At 38.9% G+C, this 20,724-nt stretch overlaps 2 protein-coding genes across 6 annotated transcripts; both read right to left on the minus strand.

The window, feature by feature from the left end:
- Positions 1 to 665: 665 nt before the first annotated feature.
- Positions 666 to 16,231, minus strand: qser1 (glutamine and serine rich 1). Of its 4 annotated transcripts, none has more exons than XM_087792941.1 (13): positions 15,579 to 16,228; positions 12,499 to 12,605; positions 10,666 to 10,803; positions 4,586 to 7,552; positions 4,212 to 4,519; positions 3,546 to 3,662; positions 3,298 to 3,431; positions 3,050 to 3,228; positions 2,864 to 2,983; positions 2,693 to 2,790; positions 1,966 to 2,112; positions 1,750 to 1,845; positions 666 to 1,680 (listed from the first exon to the last, which is right to left on the minus strand). In XM_087792941.1, the coding sequence occupies exons 1-13, from the start codon at positions 15,704 to 15,706 to the stop codon at positions 1,540 to 1,542; spliced, it is 4,680 nt and encodes a 1,559-aa protein (XP_087649067.1). In that variant the 5' UTR covers positions 15,707 to 16,228; the 3' UTR covers positions 666 to 1,539. The 4 variants fall into 4 exon arrangements, with proteins under 4 accessions (XP_087649067.1, XP_087649068.1, XP_087649065.1 ...); XM_087792942.1 differs by having other exon boundaries at positions 4,589 to 7,552; positions 15,579 to 16,227; XM_087792939.1 differs by having other exon boundaries at positions 3,050 to 3,431; positions 15,579 to 16,231.
- Positions 16,232 to 16,516: 285 nt separating this feature from the next.
- prrg4 (proline rich Gla (G-carboxyglutamic acid) 4 (transmembrane)) lies at positions 16,517 to 20,483 on the minus strand. 2 transcript variants are annotated; one of them, XM_087792945.1, is made up of 7 exons: positions 20,442 to 20,483; positions 20,028 to 20,129; positions 19,805 to 19,968; positions 19,704 to 19,731; positions 18,324 to 18,465; positions 18,012 to 18,206; positions 16,517 to 17,354 (listed from the first exon to the last, which is right to left on the minus strand). In XM_087792945.1, the coding sequence occupies exons 2-7, from the start codon at positions 20,113 to 20,115 to the stop codon at positions 17,327 to 17,329; spliced, it is 645 nt and encodes a 214-aa protein (XP_087649071.1). In that variant the 5' UTR covers positions 20,116 to 20,129; positions 20,442 to 20,483; the 3' UTR covers positions 16,517 to 17,326. The 2 variants fall into 2 exon arrangements, with proteins under 2 accessions (XP_087649071.1, XP_087649070.1); XM_087792944.1 differs by lacking the exon at positions 20,442 to 20,483 and adding an exon at positions 20,213 to 20,435.
- Positions 20,484 to 20,724: the final 241 nt, after the last annotated feature.

Consider the following 20,724-nt stretch of genomic DNA (forward strand, 5'->3'; position numbering starts at 1 on the left):
CTAACTAACCACCCATTGCTTTCAGTAAAAATGTAAAACCGATAAATGTCTAAACGTTTTGATTTAAATGTGTATTTGAATGTGCTGTTTGATGAGGCTAGAGGTCACAATTTCCAGACATTAGATGAGAATAAAAATCAACAAAAACAGAAAAGGATGTTTCTTGCAGGACAGCCAAACAGCCAGTATTTTTATTTGGACCACTTACGGGTCATTTCCTGCGCTTTATGATGTGATCAGCAGAAACATTTCTCTTTTTTCTCTCTTAATATATTAAAGCTATTACAAACGCTGTAGAGACGCATTCTTTATGACAAATATCAAATCAAAAAGTATCTAATGGCAATTCGAGGATCAACAACTGACCCAGTATTCCCTGCATTTGTTGAATACTCAAATTCAGCGATGTTTAATTTATCAAATGTCAAAAAGGTGTAAAATCATAATAATCTGAATATGCATCTGTGACACAGATCAGTGTAAATTATTAGTATAAACTGAACTATTTTTACATTTTTAGCAACGTCATTCCCCAGGGTCACATTGCACAGCCTACTCTCTTGATTTCCCAGCAGGGAATAGTCTAGTTTTTATTATGGCACTGCCTGCCATGATCACACGTCACTGTGGCTAGAACAATAATGCTTTCAAACATGGACACAATATATGAAAACATGCTTTATTTACAAACTGCATATGTATACAATAGTTTTTCATAATGTTGCTCACAGTATAAAGAGTCTTTTTTTGAAAACCACCAAAAGTTGTCATAGAAATATTATTTAACAAAATAAGCACTCTTGTGAAAAATATATAAACTCTGCAAAAAAAATAGGGGACCATCTGTTAGGAAGTATAAACCTTAATAGTTTTGTTCTCCACCGCACAGGGAGTTATTTAAAAAGAACTGGGTGAAGCTAGGTGAATCATTTCTTTTCATGGAAAAAGAAAAAAAGGGGAACAAGATACCACTTCTCTGAAACCACCGCCACATTTCTTTTCTTTCTTTCATTTCTTTTTTTTTTTACAGAAACACAATATGTAAATGTTATTGTTGATGTCTAAAGAAACGTAATGGCCAACTAATAAAATACGGGTTAAAAAGTACACACTTATATGAGCATATAATACACAGGATTTTTACAATAAAATCATCTGTTTTGGGTTATCGGTGATTGATGAAGCCTTGTTATGACGTTTCAATTCAGCCACAAGATTTTCATGTTTTCTATTTGCTAAAGTGATTGACTTCGATATAGTGCATGTTTTTATCTCTGATACGAGACTAAATATTAAAACGTCAACACTACCTCTCAGCTATTAAACTGCATTCAAAAGAAAAATATCTTTCTTGAGTTGCTGCTGAAAATATTTTTCTTTAAGATTTCACAAAAGTCATCTGACTTCCCTGATTCAGCGTCTGAAGCTGGAGCGGTGGCTGACACCACCTCTAGAGCCATGTCGTGCCAAAACCATGTTATTGTCTTCCATACAAGACATAGATGTCCTTCATCTGCTGGCTTGACGGTTGTTCGTGGCTCATCGGCAGACCTGCTGCACCTGATTTACCAGCTCCTTGAAGCGAACAAAGAGTCGCTCTACCCAAGTGTCGTTCTTCAGACATTCCTGTACCGTCTCTTCTTGGCCCAGGCTGCCTGTGTGCAATCGGAGTGATGCTATCTGTGAAGCACAGATACAACATGCGTTCAAACACATCCGCATCTTGGTATCGTGCGAGTCATTTCTGACCTTGTCTTTACACATCAGGAACGTGTGGTACTTGAAGTGCTGCATAGAGTGATACAGAGAAAACAACTGCGTTCTCTGCTGGTCCACATTATACTCCTGGAATTGGGATACAATAATGGAAACTGTGAGAAAACAACGCTATTGCGACCTCTGCTGTTTGTTCATTAAACCACAAATGTAATGTCAAGCCCATTTCTTGTAAGAAATTGTTCTGACCTGTGGCAATTTGTTGGGCATCCGATACGTCTTCATATTTTTCTTGTTGTATGCCCTTCCACTCAGACGCACTTTGTAGGCCAGAGTCTCTCCGTCCCCATTCAGTTCTGTCACTACTGACATTTCTGGGAAGTTGTCCAGAGCGGTCTGGGGAGAGATATTCAAGTTCAGGAGGTGCATTTCAAGTCTTATAATGTTTTGAATTGTGACTATCAATTCAATTCAATTCAATTTTATTTAAAGTGTCTTATCATAACAAAGTTATCTCAAGACACTATACAGTTGAAATAAGACTACAGTTGATTAAGGAAAAATAGACTAATGATCATGATGACAAATGCATTCACAAACTGACCTTTCTCTAATCTGAAAAAATGTATTTAGTGTTCGTACCTCTGCAAGTAATGTTGTGATCATTTAATTTGTTAGCTAAATGAATTAAAAAGAAATGGGAATACACTTTCCCACATGCATTTCCTATCAAATCTGGTTTCTTATATTTGTGTTGGCATTCATGCAGGATTCCAGAATATTCACAATTTCATACAGATTAACTTTCAAGAGCGGCAAAAGTAATTAAGTAAGTAATTTATATTTGTAGAGTACTGTTCCAAAACAGGGTCACAAAGCAACAGTCAAAACAATACTCAATTAAATATATACTTAAAAGCACACTGCGATTATGTTAGACTTAACAAGTTGAGCACGTTCTTCAACATAAATGTACCTTCAGGACTTGTCCAATGTGTAGTTTTTGCAGCAGATGCTTCTTTTTGTCAGCGATCAGTCCATCCACACTTTGCATGTGAGGCAGCAGTAACTCATCTGGTACAGGTCATGATCAGTAGATTAATGTCAATAACCATTTCCCTGTTTTCATTGAAATCCCGTCTCTCACCATTTGAGTTCTCTAAGGCAGACAACGCGTCCTCGTCCAAAGCCACGCCAATCAGCAGCTCCACGAAACTCTTGAATGTATCTCTCATTGTCCGTGTGTCAAGGATGCATGACGCAGACTCTGATTGAAGAAAAGATATTCAGAGGAATTCATTTCATAAAGAAAGAGAAACACATTCTTTCTAACCGCGATCACCAGCGTCTTCTGCAGATGACCCAGATGCTGGTGGTGAAAACTCCTCTTTCCACTTCTTCCTCTTCTTGGGCGGAGGCTCAGCTCTCATCTTCACTGGTTTAGGACGTGGCTTTTGAGAAAATGTTGCAGGAGAAGCCGTCAAGCTCAGCATTGTTTTCACATTGAGCCCCCTGTAAAAAAGAGAAAAGCTTACAACAAATGTACAATAAAAGAAGACTTGAACAGTGTGCACTGCGTACCTGAGAGATGTAATGGGTTTGCAGCGAGGCTTTCGGCTACAAACACGAACATACTCCCTTTTGTTTACAGTGTCCAAAAACTTCACATATATCCTTTGGTACATGGTCTTGGCGTCTCCAAAATACCCTAAATACTATTTTTAAACAAAGGACAGTATTTTGTTAAAACCACTACCGTAATAGAAAATATATAGACGGCAATCACTTCAGCAGATCAACATTTTGTTAAGAAAACAGGGGACACTTACACTGTTTGTTGCTGAGAAGACTCTCTTTCCATCTCTAAGTTCAGGCACAAACTTCTGCAGGAGTGCCTTCTGGACCTTCCAAATTGCTGGTGGTTCACTTCCTGTTGTCATTGTTACCTGACAAAAAAAATTATGCACACGCATCAGTCAATATTTGGAGCTAGAGTTGGGGGCGGTTTACTGCCTTAAAGTTGTAGTTGCCGTCTTAGAGTTAAATATGGAAACCCTAAAACCGTAACTAAAAATTTGGGTCACGTTAACTGACCATTATTTTAAGGCATCCATCAAACAATGAGAATATCTGTGAAGCATCTCCACCTTTTTTATTAAACACATTTTCTGCAATGACTAGTTTAATTTTGAAAAGTAAGTTTGGTGCAGTAGATCTTGTTTTGTAAACAACTGTACATGCAGGCATTGCAGTTTCTACCTTTGAACGCTAGGGGAGCCACAGAAAAAACGACTTGAAATCCAATGGATAGTCAAGTACGTTTTCTTTGCGAGCATTTTTAAAAGGTATTGTCAAGATATTCCGATATAGATCCAATTATAAAGTGATTCCCAACCAAATGACATAATATAGTGTCCTTAGTGGGCAGCTAGATTTAGTGCTGGGCCACAAAATCATAACTACTTATATTCATAAGTGAAAGACAGACACTATACCTTGAGGCTCTCAATGTCTTCATTCCTCACAACAAATTCATCCCGCTCTCTGTACATCCCTTCTCCTCCACTGTCCGACAGTTCTTCATCAGTTAGCCCCTCGATGGCGACACTCTTCAGTTCTACAGCTAATTCTTCTTGAGACAAGTCTCTTGTCTCCTCATTGGACAGCAAAACGGGTACAGCAGGAACAGTGATGGTCATCATCTGTACAGGAGCTACCACTTTTGGCAAAAATCTCTCTGGGACAGCGTTTGGCAGAGCTGGTGCAGATTCTGGTTTTATCATCATGACTGAAATGTGGGAATCTGGATTACAGAAAAAAATAAATAACATGAAATAATGCAGTCATTTCATTTAAGAAAAAGTCTCACCACCTGTCTTGACTTTACGATCTGTTGTCTCATCCAGAGCAGAGAGTGCAGATGAGATGCTGTTCCTTAGAGCTTGATTTCTTCCAGTGTTTTCCTCCTCATCAGAGCTGAAAGACGGTAAGGTCTCCAAGTTCTTCTGCAAGTCTTCGTCTAGTCGTTTTTGATTGACTGTGGCTTTGCTATCCTGAGCAGTATAAGATGCCGGTAGAGTCTGCAGGTTCGGAGGGAGCTGATGCAACGCACTTGCAGGAGGTTTTGCGGAAACAACCTTTTTGGTTCTGTTGATGGTTCTTGATGGATTTGGGGAGAACTGTTGTTTCGGGCCGGATTTAATGAAGTCCAAAAAGGAGCCCATAAAACCAGTTTTGACCTCTGGTTGTTTCTCTTCCACCTCTCGAATCTTCTGCCTTATTCTCTCCTGCTGAGCACAGCCGTCATGAGAGCTGTGAGGAGCAGAAGGTGAGCTGACATCAGCCCCTTTCAAGATCTGCCGCTTGGGCTGCCCACTGCGCTTGCCTGTTTTTGGTTGATCACAATCCTCCTCGAAACGAGTTGGTGTTGCCCTAGGACAAACTTTCTTTTTTGGAAAGTCATCCACTAGGCACTCAATAAGGCCGTCTTCAGTTTTGCACTTTCCTTTATCGTTGTTTTGAAGACCTTCTGAGGTCTGCCCAACTGAATTTTGGACATTATTTTCAGTGTTCCCAACATCACCATTTCTGTCTGTATCAGATACACTTTCCGAGGTCATTCCGAGAGCGCTGTTTAGCGTAATCACATTAGAGTTCACACGGATAGCCGATGCAGCACTTGATAAGTTAGGCGAGCCTAGATCCACACTTGAAACAACAGTTTGAAAGAAACTCTTGTCAGTGGCAGGACTCACCATCACTGTTGCATTAGATTCAGTTGACAACGGACTTTTGGCAAATTCTTGTGGTGCAACACCGCAGGCTGCCACAGTGGCAGCTAAGATGTCATCAACATTAGAGAGCATATGACGGTCATCTGCCAAAAGAATTGAGTCTGGAAAGCAAATGGAGTTGAGAACAAACTGGTTCTTAGGGTCGTTAGAATGCTGGTTTGTGTTTTGAATGAAGTGGTGCTTCAAAGAGTCTGTACTTTCCAAGTTTGTGCCTGACACACGCTGGATCTGCGTGGTAATGCCCAAGATTTCTCGAGCCATTTGAAGAGCAGGTCCAATGTCTTCTCCTTGTACTAATGTGGTCTTCTGAAGATCATGATGGATCAGTGGCTGCTGAAGAAGGATCATCTGGTTGGGTTCTAGAAGCACCTGAGAGCCTGAAATGAACTGGCTGTGGGTTATTGATGTCAATGATGGGCTTGGATTTTGATAGGATGTATCAGTAGATTTGATTTGAAGTTCTTCCGAGTTTGTGAGCACACCAGAGTTAGACACTTTGGTGTTGTCCTGCCCATTGACCAGAGAACCAATCTTATTGTTTTGTGTCGTGTTGGTGTGTCTGTTATCATCAGAATGCAAGTTACCTCTAATAACACCATCGCCCTCTGTTTTGAGAACAATATTATGTTGATTGTTGACAGTACCATCTGAGGATGAGTTGTTAAGCGCCTGAAGGGTCTGACCAGCAAGCTCTCCAAGTTTGTGTTTATCGTACAATTGTTGTCGATAGTCTTGTTGCGAGGATGAGGCACTGTTCTCTAGTGGGAACAACTTGGTCTCATTAATATGTTTCACCTGAACTCCGTGCCGCGATAGTGTGTCATGGGATTTAGTGTCTTCTGCAGTGTGCACTATTGAAAACGCCTGTGTAGAATTGGTAGTGAGGGGAGTTGTGTGTTGGTAAGACGGGTTAATGGAATGTGCTGTAGTGCAGGTCTGAGGCTGAGTGGCTGAAACTTGGCCCTGTGAGTATGGAGTACTTGCTACATTCAGGACACCCTGAGCCTGAGAAGAAGGAAATCTCTCAGAGGGATTAGCCTGACACAACCCCTGGATCTGGTACTGAACCACCTGCTCTTGGCTCAGTCCTGGCCTTGAGGAATAAGCAGAACTCTGACTTACAGGTGTTGCACTGTCAGAGGAGCTGGAGAAAGAAGGCATTATTTTATACAGAGCAGGTAGCTTATCTGAGTTGACGTAGGATGGCTGGGGAGAAATGTAAGGTTGTGAAAGACCATTGGAGATTAGACTGGAGATTTGCATTGACTGCTGATGTGCAATCACAGAATTTGGCTTATGCACCGTTGAAGTATAATGATCAGAAGACTCTGCACTGAGGTTCTGAGAAGTAGGTGAGCAGTCTGTTGTCTTCAGCACTGAAGTGGGGGGATATGCTTGAGTTGAGATCGTTTTGGATCGTGGGGTGTTAAGAATTGCTCCTGTGGAAGATCTGCAAGATACAGACGTCTCACTGCAGGAAGCATGTTGGTACGAAACCTCCTCGCCATTACCGGAGCCAAAGTACCCGTGCAATGAGTGCTCTGAATTGGATAGTTGCTCTGAGGCTGCATGGCTGCTGGAATGCCTCTGTAAGTGTTTTATGACGCTACATTCTCTCTGGAGCGAGAATGTAGTAGATTCATATGGGTGCGTGGCACTATGTGTTACAGGCAAAGTCACAGGAAGAAGGCTGAACTGTGGTTGAAGGAGGTGAGGGGCTGACTCCTGTGCTGAGCGGTATGTGGAGGACTGCACAGGCAGAGCAGAGCCCAACAATGGTCCAGACAGGTGATTGAGCGTCAGCGCAGATGGAAGAACCATTTGGCTCGACTTCACATGAAGAGGAGAGTCATGGGGAAAAAGACCATTGGCAGAGGTGCTAAAGGTGGCATCTGGGAGAGTAACGGACGGGTTTGAGGAAAAACCCCTGGTGGTGTACGCAACTGGGTGTTGATATGAGGAAAGAGCAGCAGGGGAAGGGAACGTAGCACTCGAAGGCAGGGCACCAGTCAGGTACAACTCAGTGCTGGAGGAATTGGCACCTAAAAGGGAAAACAAAGAAGACGTTAGTGTTGTCCAACTACTGCGAACAGGATTCAATGGTCTTCTGTTCAAGGGAGGGTCGCAGAGAGGCTGGAGGAAACCAATGCCATTTAATTTCCATTAAAGGGACGAAGTTAGGACAGAATGGTTGGAAAATAGTAACAAATATAAATATAACATTTTTAAAAATTAATATTATTTTGCTATTCGACCTTCTACCATTCTGTCATTCTGTTGTGCCCGCCCACCCCTTAGTTGTGGAAAGGACTGCGCAGCTAATGCTTTGTAATACTTTGATAAACATTTTATAAAAAGCTTTTATGCTGTTATTAGTGTGTGTCACAGCTGTAGCTGCAGTGTAAAGAAACTTGTGCACTTGGATTTTGTTTCCTCACTAAAGGCATTTATTCAGGCCACATGAGTTATCTTTCTTTGCAACAGCAAGAGCTCTTTATACTGCCTTTTTGCATAATGGTTTTAGTGATAAGCTGATGTTGTGCTCATTTGATAAACTTCTTATTATTTACCTATAACAGTACATGTTCGAATCTGCGTGGTGCATAAATAACCTTAAAGTAGTTATTAAGAGGTGGATTCATTCAAACAAGCGCCACTAAATGCCTATGTGTGAATTGCAGGGTGAACCACTGATATTACACTACAACTAGTTGGAAGTGAAACAACAGTGCAATATTTTATAGTCCTCAAAAGACATTCAATGTGCACAACTGTACTGATGAAAAGTCCTAGTTTGTACAGTATATACACACTGACTTGACTGAATTGACTGAATTGACTTCCGCTTCCGGCGGCACCTGTGATCAGTGTTTTCACAACTATTTATGCTAATATTATGCTCATCTCTCAAAGGATACGTCTCAAGAATTACGGATCTTTTATCGCGACTCTCTGTTTAGCATCAGAAAGTCCAAGACACAGGAATTCACTTCTCTTGAGTCAGATGATCTTGGTTGGTTCTACAAGACCTTTCTATTGTGTTTCAATCAATCTGTTCTTATTCTTGGAGACTTTAATCTTCATGTTGATGACGTCACATCTTGCTCTGCTAAAGAACTTTTAACATTAAATGAAGCCTTTCATTTTTAATTAACATGCTTCTGAACCAACTCACCAAAAAGGCCACCTTTTGACTTGGTTTTTAATCTTGGCCCAGACATTTCTAATGTGTCTATAAATGATGTCCATCTGAGTGATCATTCTCTTGTCTTGTTTAACCTCGACTTCCCATCCCTGAACCTAAGCCCTTAAAGGTTAGGTCTCAGAGACGTGTTATCTCAGCCGATACAGCAGTTTTTCTGCTATTTTGGACCCTCTTTTCTTCACCGACTTCCTTAACATGGACAGTATGCCATGGACATTCACTGTTTCACTAATCATTGTGTTGAAATACTGTGTCATGTGTCCTGCTCCTCAAATCACGCCTGTCCTCTGTAAAGCTGACAGCAATGCTTTGTTGAGATTTTCCACTGACAAAATAAATTGATCAAAGACAAAATCCCTCCCCTTTTTTGTGGAACCCCTGCTACCACTGAGCCTGTCTCCACCTTGTGGGCCTTCTTTAAGACTGTAACTCTGGCTGATATTTCGGCACTGGTGAGTAAGATGAAACCCTCCTCTTGCCCGTCCGACGTCCTTCCGTGTAGGCTCTTTATTAAAGTGATTGATGTAATTGGCGCCTGGGTTACCAAAATGGTAAACCTCTCCCTTATCACCGGGGTTTTTCCCAATGCATTCAAGCATGCCGTTGTGGAGCCTTTAGCCAAAAAGACAGGTTTAGACCTCAGTAATTTCAGGCCTATTTCTAAGCTTCCATTCTTGACCAAGATCTTGGAGAAGGTGGTGTCTGAGCAGTCATCGTTGTTCCTGGATCAGAGCGACATCAATGAGAAGTTTCAGTCTTGCTTCAGCAAACATCACTCTAGGAGACAGCCTTACTAAAAGTGTCCAGTGACAAGAAGAACTCACATTTCTCCGATCTTTAAAACTATTCACTGGCTGCCAGTTTCTTTCAGGATCTATTTTTAAATTCTGGTTCTTACTTTCAGATCTATTCATGGTCAGGCTCCTCCTTACATCAGTGATCTGATCCAGCTTTATATCCCAGCTCGGGCTTTTAGGTCTGTCTTTGTTTGTTATAGCGCTCTGTGACCCTGGTCTAGGAAGGTGCTTTATAAATAACCTTTACATACTTACTTACTTACACAATGGCAATACAAATAATTCTGATTCTGAACAATTTCACTTATTAATCTGCAAGTTCTTCAGATCTCCAGGACCTGTCACAACTTAATATTGCCTGAGGTACTAAAAGTTCTCTTTGAGGAAGTTTTTGTAAATGTACACTTGTACCAAGTCTTCGTGAATGTTTTAAGTGACACCAGCTTTCATATCTTTGCGTCTAGTGGACGTTGACTCATGTCAATGTTCAAGCCAATATGCTTTGTTTGTGATGTCTTAGTCTTCTACTTGTTCAAAAACGGTCTGTGTGTTCATTTTAAATGCTTGTCTACCACAGATCTCCTGCCATGATATACAGGGGATGTCCAAGGTCTGTAGTAATTCTGCCATAATAAGAGTTTTTTTTTTTAATCCAAAATGGTTCCAGAACTCAGACCTCGATTGGGGTCCCATCATCCCAATTTGACCATCGGCTGCCATGCTCCGTGTATGGCATGTAGCTTCAACTTGACCTAAAGACCTTAAACCACCGCTGGGCCATGACATGCAAATCGGTTTAATACCATGAATTGATCATGTTAAATTTAGATTTAATTAATCCAGTGAGGTGGCAGGTAATTAAATAACATTCATGTCATGCAATAAAAACTAAATTTTGTGGGGTTTTTTTAGATTTCTTTATATTTTGTCTTTCACAGTTGAGGCGCATCCATGATAACAATTACAGACCTCTACATGCTTTGCAATTAGGAAATGCTGCAAAATCGGCAGTGTATCAAATACTTATTCACCCCACTACACATTCAAATACTACATATATATAATATATATATATATATAAATAAATAAATGTACATGTCCTCATATTAGGCAAGCAACACTTAAACCTTGAGAAATAGATCAATCTTCTCACCAGCAGACCAGGACGTAGGTCTAAGAGGAGGAAGCAGTGAGGCACTAGCAGGACCAGACTGAAGGGTTCTTGACTCCATAGCAGACAGGAAGCTCATAATTGAAGACTCTGTAGAGTTACCACTTGTATCAAGTGATCCTAGTGGTTAAATGAGAAAAGCAGAGCATAATTAAAAAAAACACTCTATATTCAGCTTTGAAAAGACCATAACGGTGCACAGCCATAGCCGTTTCCCCCCTTTCTCTTTTCTACAAAATACTAATAACATTGGGTCACTTCATGAAGCACGAGTAGATCCCACGCAGATTTGCACATAAAAGGTCTCCACTACAAGAATCCTATTCCAGACTCCTGAACCACACAACAGTGAGATCTGAACGTAAATGCGTGAGTATTTGATGAATCCTAAGAGAAAGAGCAGCTCATGGTAATTAGTTATAGAGAATGATCACCATATAAGCAGATCCAGTTCACCTGTCAGACATGCTGCAAACAGAGAAACAAACTATTCTGAAGCAGAGATCAAAACACTTGTGTAAACCGGAGTTTAGGAAAATATTTTATTTTTTATATTATATATTTTATTAGTTGTGGAGTGGTTACAGGACAGACAAAAGCTTAGGGATGTGACAGATGTTGTGAATACAGTAAACTATCCAATTGGTGCCCTAATGGATGAACCACTGTAGCAGAAGAGGCTCCTGGTACTTCAACCTGCTGTGATCTTGTTTAGGGAATGTCCAGATGTAGACAACTTGTAATGAACTGCTGTGATATTGATATTCAGTACTAAAATAACTTTACTACGGTTCATTAATCTTGCTTCTGTATAACATGGAACATATCACAGGTGAGACGTCAATGATTAGACATGAAATTGGAGGCAAATAAACACACAGTCCAAACATCACCGCTTTTATTCTCAGACCTCTATGTTTGGAAATATACCAGCTGATAAGTTTATACATTTCAGCCTTTAATTAGGCTATATTCTTCTTTATTATTTATATTATGTTTCTTTTTATAAACACATATCGCATAGAAGAAATGAGTAATCTTTAGTTGATTTACATCATTTAACAGTTATATACTAGTCTGGATTTTAAAACTTCTTATTGTAAACTAATTTGACTAAATGTGATATTTATTTATTTTTATGTTCAATTCACATTTATAAAGGCATGGACTATTGTTCACATAACAAAGTGCAACATGGATTCAAATGTGCATTTCTAAAAGTGACAAACATTTTTTTTAGTTCATTCTTGAATTTACACAAACTCTACACATGCTCAGGAGCAGGAGTAGATTTTCGGAGAAGTCATGGAAAGATCAAAGATACTAAAATATTGATTAATGCTGAAATCCCGTAAATATTTCCGCAGTTCAGGTTTTACACGTCATTTTTTCCTGCCCACGCTCCATGAATGAGACCCAATATGTTGTGTAGCTATGTACTTCTATCTACTGAAGTAGATGCAAAACCAAAAGCGTTAATGTTAAGTTGGTTAGCCGGATGTATATGGCGATAATGACTACATAATTAAAATAAATTAAACTGGAGTACAAGATTCTCACAAAACCTAGTAGAGGTTTTTCACATAGACAATGGAAACGAAGAAAGAAACTGAATTAAATTGATTCAGATTCTAAAAAAGAAAGTCTGTAGCAGTTTCTACAATTTCTTGTGAAAAAGAAAGACCCAACTATAACTTTGGTGGGAACAATAGTGAGAGTGCTTGGTCTATCATTAGGAGGCAATGGCAATTACGGCATACAGTATATATCCCAATACATATTAGAGCAAAGGAAAGCAGAGAGAGAAACACTCACCTGCAGCAGAAAGCTGTGAGGTACTGTATGAGGGAAGCAGGTGTGGGGAGGTGTAGCTCTGCCGCTGAAGGAGTTCTGTGTCAAGATGACCAGCACCATAACTGGAACTGTGGGAGAGAACAAATGTGTTCGAGAGAACAAGCGGAGTCATTAATACTGAAATAAGTCTCATCACACACAATAAGCTTTACACTGTCGCTTTACCTACATTTCACCCAAGTTTGAAGAACTAGAAATAGTATTGGTATTCTTTTCATGCTAAATTTATTTATAACCATTTTTCCATTTATTTTTTTTGTTTGGTAACACAAGTATCAGATACACATGTTCTTGGTAGAACCGAAGGGGGCAGTATTTATGCACTGCGAGTGCCTACGAAGAACATCTGCCTTCTTCAAAACAAGGGCTTCTGCTATTTTGAGCAAGACGCTCAAAAACGTTTAATTGATAAACCTGCCAGCTGGATCCAAGGCTGATGTGGAGTCATTATTAACCCTTAAAACTAACCAACACTTGAAAGACATCCTGACTTGTTTAAAGAATTCAAGGCCCGTGAATTTCAGTTTGATGCAACTTATGTCACGTTAAACTAACAACAAACACACGTTTTGTTATTTGAGCGAAAGAGACACTTTACTACAGCTACACACAGATGTCTATGTTTATGATACTTAACATTACATTAACAAAATGTTAAAGATACAGTTATATAATGTAACACAATAATATGCTTTCTGAGTGTTGCTGACGTAATGTTATTTTAAGTAAATGTTATTTTTCCTTTTTCTATCAGTCATATGACATTGACTAGCAGCAAGAGAGACTGCACGCACATTTTTGAAAGGCAAAGATAATATGAAAACACATTATTTTTATGCTTGAAGGCTGATCATCACCACTGTTTGAATGAATAATATTTGAAATTACCTGGGGGCATATAAGCTACCAGCTTTGATGAGGGTGTCTAGCGTTAAAAGGCCGAAAAAACCCTATCAGTTAAAGGTACACTGCTGATTATCTGTCCCAAAATGTACTTCCTCCACCACATCTCCCCATCAGCTCCCATGCCACTCTCAACATCAACCTCATGTGAATACCATCAATTGGCGCGATGGACAGTTTAACATTTACGTCCCGTGTTTTATGAATTCGAAGGTTTTATTATTTATTTACACATTTGAAGGCCAAGCGTTTCAGTTTGTTATGATACTTGACAGCTGCTCAACACTGTTTGAATGTATAATAGTTGAAGGTTTTATTATTTATTTACGCATTTAAAGGACAAACGTTTCGGTTTGTTATTGTACTTGAAGGCTGCTCAACACTGTTCGAATGTGCAATTGTTGTTGGTAGTTGGTTTTGTTCATTTTAACATCTATATGTAAAATAAATCTTACAATCACGAATCTTCGAAGGTAAAATTATTGATGGAGTTGTTTTCTTAATTTAATAAAGGTTTTGTTTTTTTCATTTTTGAAGGAAAAAGATCATTTTGACTTGCTCATTTTACAAGTAGCTTGCATGCTGAAAATTTGTGAGCACCCATGGGAAAGACGTTTGGTCCCTTTGCCAACTTCCAAAAAATCGACTTTACTAAATATTTGATTATTTTAACTAAGCGCAATCAGGACAAGAAAGTCAATGCTGTCATTTCTAGTGAGAAAAGATAGTGATAGTAGAAGATAAGTGATGCCGATGACAGAGTCAAAAACAACAATCAAAATGATAAGCAATTAAATAAACCATCTTATCTTCATCATCTCCTCACATACTGTATATTGTGATCATTTTTTTTAAATGATCAGAAATACATACTAACACCTCATTTTCTAAGAAGTCTTTGTTTAAACCTGCTGTAGAATATATTCTGCATGTTTAAGAAACATGTTAAAAATAAGCTTAAAGAGCAAAACAGTTTCTTTTAGGTGATACTACAACGACCACAAAGATGAATTACTGGTTTTGCTGACTTAGCTGGACTACTTATCATATTAGTCCAAAACTATTTGAAATCATGAATCCCAGAGCACTCAAATAGCTAAATAATATTTAGCAAAAGAGTGTGCAAGTACAAGTGGATTCTGAGCCGAGACCATGTTTAACATAGCAAACTGTGTATTTAATCTAATGTCAGATACAAATGAGTCATGTCCTCTGGTCCATAGCAGACCAGAATGTGAAAGAAAATACTCTTTTTTTTTCCTCAATAAATTAGTATTTACAGATTCTCATAAAATATGCAATGCATATTGTACATTTTGTTAACTTTTTTTTATGCCTCCCGTTTGATTTACTTTTATTTGACATTTAATATTTTTGCTTTTCAAGTTAATTGATTTATGCACAAACACAGACAGCATATTTTGTAAAGAACAACGCCCTTTTTAAAAACACGTATAAAACAAACCAACTTTCGTAAACAAAAATCCCCATCTCAAACTGGCCTGATATAAATGAATATGTAGAAAAGGGATCTCCAAAAAGTATTTTATTGGCCTAAATCTCATTTGTTCGAAGGGATTGAGGAAGGGCACGTTTGTAATCTTTACTGAAATTTTATCAACATTGTGACAATGAATAAGACTTACAGAAATAATAAATTAATATAAATACTTGTTTGTGAGAATTTCCTCAAACTCGTTTAATAATACCGTATACAAAACGTGTTTATTTGTTGTGCATTTGACGAAGAGAATTCTTGAAGACACTGAATTAGAAAGAAATCCTTCTCTAGTTCTGCGGCTGGTGTCGTTATGGTGCCGCCGGTCACTAACTGACCGATCCACGCTAGCAGCTAGCTTAGCTCAAACTTTTTTAAATTATTTTTTAATTAAGTTTTTAAAAACCATACAGACAAGGTTAAGTTCGGTCTGCAAGGGGGGGGTATTTAACGTAACATTAATGGAAACCACGATGTGTGTAAGTGCTGAGCACAAAGCTTTTAGTAAACTCAAAACGATTACTTTTCACGAAGCTTCTCCACTTTTCCACACAAGTGAGTCGCGACTTCTCTCCAAACTAGGCCCTCCATCACCGACGTTTCCTTGGAAAGGTGATCCGCCCTCCCCCTCATCTCTTACCTCGCTTTGAGACTAGCACTGTTGCGTTCATAAGCCCATGAAGCGACGACCTGTGCTGGGGGAGCCAGCGGATCCGCGAAGCTGGATGTCGGGTAGTTTGTGTCCATCATCCGGTGAAAGATTGACATCCCCGGCGGAGCTTCATGGAGCAGCCGAGACTCATGGTAGCAGCGAGCCGGGGTCCGAACCACCGAGCACGGTCGGAGCCATGCACGGCTCGGCTAACCTCGGTAAATCTGTGGATGTTATCAAATAAGGACTCGGCTCTTCTGCGGGGATCGTCTGTTGCTGGTCCGCCTGCAGTCATGGAGCCCACAGTGAAGTATGCATGCTTTCACATCCCCATGTCAGTGGCTCTCCCAGGATGCACCGCTCACTTCGGCTGGAAGTTTTCTTGTTGTCTGCCTCAACTTCACACACCTTCACCCCAAAATAAATACATTCGTAGAAATGCTTCCAAATTTATCATGATGGTTATTATTTTCATTTGCGTTATTAATATTATATTAATATATGTTTTAATAATAACAATAATAATGCAACACATCCCTTAAACTAAAACAAATGGTATTAGTTATTTAAATTAGCTAAAAATCGAAATTCTTCCAAGCTGCTTATTTACACCCATATTAATTGTCAGCAAGCCATATTGCCCGACATTTACCTTCACTACATAATGAGATACTCGTTTCCGAAATCTGTCCATGCTCCCGTTATCCTCTTTATCTCCACACAGAACTCGTCTAAAAATCCATACGACTTGTTAACTTGGACGTTGAGCTTGTACGTAATGATTAGATGATCTAAAGGCTGAATCCTCTTTGATCGTCTTCGAGATAAAATTCTTGGTAAACAAAGCAATTCAAGCCTGGAAAATGAAAATATTACCCAGTTGACATTTCAGGACAAATGGATCAAATACTCTTCTGACAAACGTCAACACAGAGAATCCTTTATACATAAAAGCCACTGGAACAAACTCACAGCTTTTCCATTAAGAAGCATTTTTAATAACATTATACGTGTGTTGTGAGGTTTTAAAAATATATATCATCATTGCTGTGGGAGCAATGTTTCTTAGAGACCTACACCAAGTGTGTTAGATCTACTAGGACATGTATATTGGTCACACTGAAGCTGTGATTACAGGCTTTAAAACATTTTTTTAATTTCAAGTTACAACCTGAGTCTTCAACAGTGTTAACACATTATTTTGATAAACTCTGCAGTGAACAGATCATAATACCTCCATACTGAAGTGACACCACGTTCTGTACATGACAATGAATACATTGTGGGTGAAAACTTTATGTTGATGAAATATCAATCAATCAATTTCCGTTATTTCCTTTCCTGTAAATAAACTTTTGTTGGTTTAAATGATTGTTGATGTTTACAGGAAAATTACAATGTCACACATCAGAAAACAATTTTCTTCTCCACACATCCATACCCAAATTTTTTTTTTAAAGAATCTAGCAAAATCTATAAACTATGGCAAAAAAAGCAATGGTACATTGAGAAATGAAGGCCGTCAGTAGACAAAGCAGCAGACATTTTAATTACAATAAATAGTAACTACAATTTCTGCCAACACCCTCAAAATGTCTTCATGTGAAACAAACTCAAAAAGTACCAGCACGTTCTTATTGTTGTCGTTTGCATATTCAGATATCACATTAAAAATGCAAAGAGAAGGATGTCAGGCATGTTAAAAACAATGCAGATATCAAGTCAGCTTAAAGAAACTACCGGCGAATACTTCCAGGTCTTGACCTACAGGTACAAAAGGATTTTTTAATCACTCAATGTTGTACAACTTCTTTACCAAATCATTTATTTGTTATTCAACAGCTAAAACATATTTTCCCCCTGGATAAAATAAGTAGCCTATGAAGAAATTCTGTACTATTCAGCTTTGATCGGCATCAACTTTGTTGAAGCTAGATCATATGTATCACTAGTGGCCCAACTGGTGACTTAAAGAAGCTGGAATACTAGAGATTTATGGTAGCAGATAATTATTGTTTTATTGCATCTTTTTTTTTGTTGACACTTTTGATATGATAAAGACTTATGATATTTTCTATTTATAGCAGCACAGTTGGAATTAAAGCCTTTAGTTAATATCAAATATTTTAACGATCTCTCATGCCCTTCTGCTTTGAAAGTTGCTATCTTATTAATGATTTTTACTCCATCAAACAATCCTTTTCTTCAAAAATGTACTCATTCATTCAAATCTGCTTGTTTTAACTTCATGATATTTAAACTCTATTTCTTTATTAATGATTAAAAAAGCCCCCCCAAGTTATTATTTAGTGTTTTTCACTTAGATGAAACTTCAGCAGAAATAGTTTACTTTCTTTATTACAGGTGTAGTTTTAGAACCTTGAACACTGAAATGTGAATAAAAACAGCACGTATCCCTACCCTGGATATGGAGGGGGAGGGGCATCATGTTGTCCACTTTTAGCAATAGCCTGTTCATACGTGGGCAGTCCTGCCGGCTCGATGTCATCCATTGGCGGCATATTACCAGAAGAACGCCTCGGCTGCAGTGACACTTCCTCCAGTCGATACATTATTAGAGAAGCGTTGCTTCTCCGAGGGCGAGCCCGAGCAGTACTTAAATTCATATTAAGGACAGCAACATTATTATGAGGTTCAATATTATAGAACAACACAGAAGATCTGAAATAAATAAGTTAATTGTATTGAAAAAAATTAAATCATCTTACTTACCCTGCGCGGCTCAATTCGTCCTTACATTTGCCTTGACAGAAATACCATACAAGGAGACACAGAATCACCACGGCGATACCCGCCACGATCAATCCCACAAGAAGAGAAGTCACATCCACCCTTGTGGGTCGTTTGTCCTTTTCTGTCAATTATTGTAGCACATTTTAGAGCAGAATCCAGTTGCACATGATATAGGAACAGTCAGTAAAACCGTTCCCACATTCTAAACATATACACAAATTTACATATGTATATTTATGAGTGCATATGTTTGTGTATTTGTTCACCATTATCTTCAATAATTTAATAATAATAATTTAAAATTGATTTTTTTGGTTTGTAAGTAAGCCCTTGTCCTTGATATCATGTCGCTTTTTTTATACACAAATATAAATGTTATTTTTTATAAACATTCTGATAATTCTTGATAAATTATGTTAGAAAAATAAATATTTTACCATTATTAAACAGACCTACCGGTTTGTGGTTTGTGGCGATTAATACCGTTTATAACAAATAAATATGAAGCACATGCTTTTTTTTTTTTTTTTCCCAAGGAATTTAAAACCAGTTTTCTGCCTTATCTCCTGTGTGTTGGTCAGTTACAACAGGCATGTCCATGTATCAATCAATAGGCCGTTTGCTGTGAGTGGACTTCTTTTTTTATTACATTATGTAATACAAGAGCTGTAAAAAAGAAATAATTGAACTTTGGTCACTAACTACATAATGTAGATTTAACATTTAGATTGCATTGTTTTTTCTACAAAGCTGGTCATTGTTCAGCTCAAACCAGCCCTCTACCTGAGCTGTACCTCTGATAATCTACATTACATTTCTTCTCTTTCACGTCACTCACTGCCAAAGAGCAACCCTCACTGTCTTCTCCACATGCCGAGCCCTGTCTGCAACTTCTTCTTCATCGGTCTTGATGTCCGCAAACCTCTCCAGCTTCTCCTCCACCGCTGCCTCCTTACTAACGTCTCTGTATTGTTGGCAAACACCATTTTCAAGCCCTTGTCTGCCAGGATGGCACAGCCGACTCCTCTACTCTCACATTGAATCCACGTCAACACTATCAGTGTGTGCTGCTGCACCGTCCTCACATACCTCTCAGATGCTCCCGAACTTCCTCACTTCGTGACTTCATGAGCCTCTGTCCTAAACAACACACCTCAAATATCCACCAACAATAACTTTTTTGTATTTTACAATGATAAACAATAAAACAAAATGAAGCTCAATATGAGAGCATTGGAAAGATTTAAATCCACAATTGTCTTCAGTAAAACAAGTTTTATAACCTCCAAGAATAATTTTAAACAAGAATTGGGAAATTGATTATTTGAATTATATTTTTTGCAATGATTTACTTCTTACCTGCGGTGTATTTCTTCCAAAAGGCATCCTGAAAACAAATCCAAAAAGAGTATTACTGACTGTGTGGATTGTTTGACACACTAGTTTGCCGATCACTCAACTGTATCTGGGATGTTTTCAAAGACCTCCCTCGCCTCCTCGTAGTTACAGTCCTCTTCTACACACTCCCTTTCCAAGTCCCCAGGAACAAATATTTCGAAGTCGAACCGGTTGTACAACAGATGGCGACCCAGGAACGCGTTTGCATCCCCTTCCTCTACGAACACTGTCGCCAAAAGTCTCGTTGTTACAAGCAGTTTAGGGGGTCACTTCACAACACTGTACCGTCTTCTGTTCGTGGTCCTTCATCTTTCTTCACACACGCCAGGTCTCCACAGGACAGAGTCAGAAGGAGAATGAAAACATTCAACATGGCCGTGAACGCACCTGCGATACAGAGACAGCACAGTCACCACCAACGCCCTGATTTCGCGTAACTCAGCGAAAAACAATACAAAAGTGTGAGTTACCTAAATTTAAACCATTACGGAAAACATCGAATATGTGCCCAAAACTTTGACGCCGACACGACGAACTCGATCAAAAGTTAAAGCAGGGACACAGCACGCGCCAACTGTCATGCTCCCCAAAACATAGAGTCGCTCCACGTTTCCGTCTGTGACAATATATCTATGACATGTATGCTTGAGATCGCAACGCTCGCTTTTCTTCGGGCGGTTGAAACAAAGTCTTGTTTACCTCCAACAAAAGTACTCAGTGTGTTCCAATAGTACCTGCACAGACTCGACCAATCGATCCTCGTCTACCTGGACAAAGATCAGTCATGTTCCGTCACATGTCGCTTGACAGGCGACATAGATTTATAACAACCAGGTCAGCGTACAAATGAATCATAATAAAACAAGACATCAATTGTAGGAGAAATGCAGGCTTCTCATTTTCCTTTCCAATGTTAATCTTGAGCAGCCAGTTAACAAAAATAGACGTTTTCTCTCTTTAAAAAACTTCTAAAGTGCTGGAA

This window comes from Callionymus lyra, chromosome 6 (assembly GCF_982586985.1).
Source record: "Callionymus lyra chromosome 6, fCalLyr1.hap1.1, whole genome shotgun sequence".
NCBI classification, from domain to species: Eukaryota; Metazoa; Chordata; class Actinopteri; order Syngnathiformes; family Callionymidae; genus Callionymus; species Callionymus lyra.